This window comes from Trichomycterus rosablanca, chromosome 26, assembly GCF_030014385.1.
Source record: "Trichomycterus rosablanca isolate fTriRos1 chromosome 26, fTriRos1.hap1, whole genome shotgun sequence".
Taxonomy (NCBI): domain Eukaryota; kingdom Metazoa; phylum Chordata; class Actinopteri; order Siluriformes; family Trichomycteridae; genus Trichomycterus; species Trichomycterus rosablanca.
In genome coordinates, this window is record NC_086013.1 from 13,527,114 (window position 1) to 13,533,357 (window position 6,244).

At 35.9% G+C, this 6,244-nt stretch overlaps 1 protein-coding gene across 1 annotated transcript; it reads right to left on the bottom strand.

Moving 5' to 3' along the window:
- Positions 1-3,166: 3,166 nt before the first annotated feature.
- si:ch211-215c18.3 (uncharacterized) lies at positions 3,167-6,244 on the bottom strand. Its single transcript, XM_062989205.1, has 3 exons — positions 6,211-6,244; positions 4,437-4,853; positions 3,167-3,273 (listed from the first exon to the last, which is right to left on the bottom strand). Exons 1-3 carry the CDS (start codon positions 6,242-6,244, stop codon positions 3,167-3,169), a joined length of 558 nt encoding a protein of 185 aa, XP_062845275.1.

Sequence of the window (6,244 nt, forward strand, 5' to 3'; positions counted from 1 at the left end):
TGCGCACTAATACAGAGGGGTGTGGAGAAAATGCGCCCTCCTGCCCAACCCACCCTGGCTTAGTAAGAAATATACAGCCACACCTTTCATTTGCTAATTCTAAAACCCATGCCTTCTTTCATCATACCATCCCCAGGCTCAAAGCAAGGATTTGCGTTCCGCCATCCTGTTATCTTGCCAAATCTTATTTACTGATCCTGCTATTCTGTAGTACTCTTTATACTCCTGACCTGGCATCCTTTAATCGTTTCATCATGCCAGCTACTCATGCTGTCATCCTCTAATTTTATCCTTGATGTTGCCATCCTCCCATCTTGCAATCCAGCTTTAATCTTGCCATCTTTTTAAATTTTACTTCTGCCATCCTACCATCTTGCCATCTATCCTTTCTTTACCAGTCACACTTTACCAGTCCATTTTTCTTTAGCTGTGATAGAAAGCAAAATCATTACTTTTGTTTCTCTAATTAAGTGCATTTGAATGCTTTACATTTTACATTCTGGAAACCATTGACCAACTGCCATCATAATGCTACAAATATGTGCGTGACCCACAATTACAATTCCTTCTTTGCTATTAGTGGTACTGTATGCAAATTGATTACAATACTGTACACATCTGCATATAGTGACTCTACACATTTGCAAGACAGAGAAGGCTGGTCGAAAAAAGGTTAAAAACCTCAAGTTTAGCTAGCTGTATTAACAGTCAGCAAACAGTCTACAGTCTGTGTTCCTTTATTTCTCTCAGTGTATCAGTACTTAGACCATAAACAAACAACAGTTTGTTAAGTCATGCATCATACTAAATATGCAAACAGATTTAACATGGCTCAAATTTAGGAAAATCCTGGAACATTAACAGCTAATGTAAATATGTCATACTTTTTAACTCACACTGTTTATATTCATACATTATTTTACATACCACAGCAACAGATTTTTCCTTTAAAGTTTAGTGCGAAAAAGCAAGTACAAAATCTGATAAAAATGAAAGTGAACAAAAGTGGAAGACACATAATTGAAGGTGATTTGCTTATAGTGTATTGTATATAAGACATTAGTAATTGGTTAATGAAATTAAGGACAGATTTTTGACATTTAATTCTACAATATATAATATTGAAACTGGCTGGGTGGGGCAAAGTAACTATATTCTTCACAAAAACTACATTAAAGACAATGGCAAAGCTGAAGGACTATAATACTGGAGATAAAGATAAAGGTTATCTTAGGGGAACTACAAAAAACTGGAATAAAAGTATATACTAGAATTCTATACAAGATTAAAATAAAAATATAATGTTACCAAAATTCAAATAATATAAAATAAAAATGAATTAATTTCAGATTGTGCCCCCTCCCCTCTCCAAAATTGACTACTGACTTTTTCCTTGTTGACTAAAGACAATAAATCTATTTTCCCCATTCCAGTAGTTACACAATGTGTGGTGCAGATTGAACTTTACAATGCTGTGCAAAAGTTATTGGCCTTGTTATGATTTCCAGCATTATTATTCACAACATGGAATAATCTCAGATGAATTAAAACATGTTATTACACAAAATAAAGTAGTACAGTAAAAAAAAACATTTTTTTTTCAAGTAAAATTGCCACTTTGGTTACTCAGTATTATTATTATTATGGTCAGTATTATTTAAAAATACAGCAAATCAAGTGGCTAAAATTTCTTCTAGGGGTCAGAAACAAAGCTTACTGTTATCAAGTAAAAGTTTAATTTCAATATCTATTAGACAATTCTGAAGGCCTAGTCAATGTCCTGAATGAAACACAATGAAGATGCTGTGGCAAAACTTACAACAAGCAGTTTATGCCCTGGAAATAAAACTGGGTGTTCAGGTTGATTTGTTCTAGTTGTTGATGTTAACCTCATACATGACCTCACAGTTTTTTTCTAAAAATATTAATGTATCAAAAGGTAAGAGTACAGATTTGTGTGATATATTTTGGCTGAACAGTTAGGATGTTGCTGTGTGTTTCTGTCATATATTTGTAAGTATGACAAAGCTAAGCACACAAGATGAAAAGAAACATTACATTATAACATTAAAATATATACTACACAAACAGTTCAAGTAAAAAAAATCTCTTGTAAGGATTATGTATTTCATGGTAGTCTGGAATTTCATGATCTGTGAATTTTTGTGACTAAATGATTGTAACAACCAATCCTTGTGAACAACCTTTTATAAAAATGTTTTCCCAGTATATTTGTTGCTGTATTTGTTTTGAAAAGAGATAGCTCAAAATTATACATACAGCAAATCGGATAGATATATTGATAGAATACATTTATGAACTTATATAATGCCATTTACCATGGCTGACAATAGCTGGTGACTTCCTAGGACTATTTTAACAGTAATCTTTGAGTGAGGCACAAACATTACAATAGAAAATCTGGAGAGCTTTTGACAGATCTCAGAAATTGAATCTGAGGGGGTAATGTGCCCAGATGTTCAGATACAAGAACCACCAAGAACAAGTCACACCAAAACACAGGTGGTACCGTCCACAGCCAGTGAGCTTTACGTTGATTTGTGTTTTGAAAAGTTTTGAAAAGTTTTGAAATGGCGAAAACAGGCTCAGATTAAATTTTTGTATGGCCTTCCAAAAATCCTGTCCTCAATACTCAAAAGGTACAAGAATACAATGCTGTGAAAATGATTTGCCTGTTTTGCATATTTGTTACAATTCTTTGTTATACACTTAGCAGATAATCAAACTACTTTTAATATTAGACAGAGGTAACCCAAGTAAATGCAAAATATTTTAATGACCTGCTGTGATGTATGTATATTTTTGACCCAGTCACATTTTCTGAAAATCCACAGTAACAGTACATGTTTCAATCATTCAGTCAAATATTAAAGTTTTGATTTTCATGTGTTTTTCAAACTTCAAATTACAGTTACTGAGTACATTTGCATGGCTTGGTTTGCATGATAATATGTTAATGTCCTTTGGTTCTGCCTCTGAAACTGTAAAGAGTTTTGCAGGTTTTAATCATGTGGTTACAAGGGTTTCTTTGTATTTTTGACTTTTTAAATTTTCTTTATAAACTGATTCTCTAATGAATGAGTGTGTGGTTGCCTGTGAAAAACTGGTGCCATGAATTTTGTTTTGACTAAACAACCACTGAAGATCACGGTGATGAAACCATGAAGGAGACAGAAAGTACAATCATAGTCACAAGGATCCATGACGCTTTGTGAGTGTCTATGCTTAAAGCTGAACACACAAGCATGTTCCCTGCAAAAGACAAAAAGAATTAATTAAGCATTTTCAAAGAGGTCAAACCAAGACAAGACATGTTCAAGTCTTACTGTAACTATGTTACACTTGCAAAACGTTCTATTTTATAAATACAGGTTCCTACATATACACATAGAGTCACACGTTTACACACACTTGTAAGGGACGTGTATTTCATGTCTTGAGATTTGAATATTTTTGTTGCAACTCTGTCTTCTATGGAACTGAATAAATAAGTTTTAGGGTTCTGAGCACTGGAGGCCACAGGAGTCCACACCAAACTGTGTTCCTGTGCTCCATGCTGGAACAGGTAAGGGATCATTTATTTTATATCATGATTTTATACACCTGTTAGCAACGGTCTGTTTGGCTATATAGTGTAGAAAAGCCACAGCAAATATTTAATTCTGTTTCGTAGCTCTTTTCACCTCGATCAGCTGATTTTGACACACAGCAGTCAGGCATATGGTAATGTAAAGTGTGCTTAATTGTGGACAGTAGAACCAGTTTTGTAGTAGTTCCCATTTCATGATGGATCTGCTTTTTATTCGTTTTTTGATTACATCTATTCAAACACATTTCCTCTTAGCATAAGGTGAAAGTTCAAATTTCCCTTCCTTGTACTTGTACTGTCAAAAAGAATATTGTTTAATGTACTTTGTACTTACAGTCAGTTGATTCTACAGTTGATATTGAAACCTGATGTTATTTAAAACTGACACTCATGAATTGTGAATATGTTCTGCTTTTTTCATTGTTATGTTTGTGACCCTGGCCTAATGGGTGCAGTCAAACACCAGATAATTTATCATCTAAATTCTTAACGTCTATTTCGACTTAACAAAATGTAATTGTTTTAGACAATACACAATATATTTATGAAATAACTCAAATTCGGTTCGGAGTTCACACCTGTTAGCAATGAGTGCAGCTAAAACCCAGGAAACTAGGATGAATGTCCAAATACTATTGCCCATATGTGATGCAATTTGTGTTTTTTTCAGACAATCCACAATATATTTATAAAAGAATTTAAAATGTGTGTCAAGTTGTTTCAATCATTCAGTCACAAAAAAGAACAGTTGCAGAAAGAGTTAAAATTCTTTAGAAACGTATGTCAACTTTCCACTTTAACTGTACATGTCCTACGGTGCACTCACTCTGGTTAAAAGCCATGCTGTTTTCCTTCCAGGTGCTGCCCTGATACACTCTGCAGGTGTACGTGTATGCTCGGTCATCCGTCATGGGCATCCAGGTAAGGCGGCAAATGTTGGGTGGTACCAGTGTGACATTGGTACGCCGTCGGGTCTCTACAGAAGGTATGAGGTGCACCGGGTTGTTGGGGTAAGTGGTACCCATGAGGCGCCCATCCTGTCTGAACTCGCAGAATGGCCCGGGAATCTTGTCGCTCCTTGGGAACTCGCAATCCACTCTCACATTTCTCTCCAAGTAGCTGAGGCAGGAAAATATCTGAGGGCCACGGGGTGTGTGCCACCACCAGGAGTCAAAATCAAGAAAGCTAGGTTTCTGGTAGTTGAATGTGGCAGTAGTCAATCCGACAATGCAAAATAAAAAGGCTAGAATAAGGAAAATAGACAAAACATAGTATTACTAGCATGATAGGTGTGTCCACATACTTTTGACCACACAGCATATCAAATAGAAGGCACATAAATGAGACCAGCCACAGAATGAACAAGTTGGTTGGTTGGTTTGCCATTCAGGCAATTTAGACTGATTATCTTATGGATAATCTGGTCGGAAAACTGAACCTTTAACAAACAACAAAATACAAACCAGCTCAGCTCAACTGGTCAAGTTGTTTGTTGGCTTTAAAACAGACTAAATAATCTATCCTAAAAATATCCAAGATTATTTTAATTGATGTACTGTTGACGGGACCTCCTATTTAATACACTGCTTAGAACATTATGGAATTTGCTAGGTAGAGACTAAATATTGCTCATATCTACTAAACCTAAATGTGAGCTGATGTAGAAAATAATTTGCATATAACGATTATTTTAATACAGGTTAAAATGTAGAAATGTTTAGAGGTGTATAATGTAAAGTTTGCTTGACTGTGGTGTAACATAGCTCTTCAGTCTTGTTATTGTTAATTCACTTTAAAAGCTTTTTTTTTCTTTATATCATGTTTTCTCCGTCTCAGACTGGCCAGCTCCTTTGTTGGCAAACCTGCATTTCTTTGAAACCGTGAAATGGTTAACCAAGCTGCCTAGTCCAGTCAGTTCCGGTTTTCCACTGGCGTATGATGCCAGCACACTTATTTCTTTCTGCGAACTCACCAGGTGTCATCGCATTTTGGGCCCTATGACGGAACCACCCTGGGAGAACGAATTCCCCCAGAGGCAGCGTGACATCCCTTTTTTGAAGCAGACCCTGCAAGTAAATCTATGTAATGTGTGGGCGCCTGTTGCTGGGCTTGGGGTGTCGCTTATGCATTGCTGGTCACGGGTTCCCTATTTTTCTTCTTTTTTGAGAACTGGGTTATCGCAGATTGCGAGAGCAGCCTGTCATTTTGTGACAACCTGTTCTCAGTTCGGCACTTGGACGTATTTTTCATTTTTGCAGGTGCAGGGTGCCTAAACAGCAAGACGTGACCCGCCCTGTTATATCGTCATATCGATACATGTATTGATTTGTGCTTAATAATTCCATTTGTAATGCAGTATTTATTCAAATGATTTATTTACAGTATGACAGTTGTAGAAAGCATTAAAATGCCATGACTGCTACGTCACACAATTCAAGTGTTTCAAGTGTAAACTTTTTTAACTGCAGATAACTTTCAATGGTTTAAAATATTAGTATGTGGGTGATACAATGGTTTAAATGTCATTTTAATAAAACTGTTTATTCATGATTATTACAAGTAAAAACCATATTGGTTGTATAGGCCGTGGGTTAACTTACCCACCAGGGTGCCTGATGAGGAATGCAGAGTCAT

What these genes read in the sequence shown, in the direction of transcription:
- si:ch211-215c18.3 (XM_062989205.1), bottom strand. Translation starts at nt 6,244, where the DNA reads ATGACTCTGCATTCCTCATCAGGCACCCTGGTGG. An exon ending in CTCATCAGGCACCCTGGTGG is followed by an intron (nt 4,854 to 6,210) that starts GTAAGTTAACCC and finishes TCCTTATTCTAG; the next exon opens with CCTTTTTATTTTGCATTGTC. An exon ending in CAGCATGGCTTTTAACCAGA is followed by an intron (nt 3,274 to 4,436) that starts GTGAGTGCACCG and finishes TGTCTTTTGCAG; the next exon opens with GGAACATGCTTGTGTGTTCA.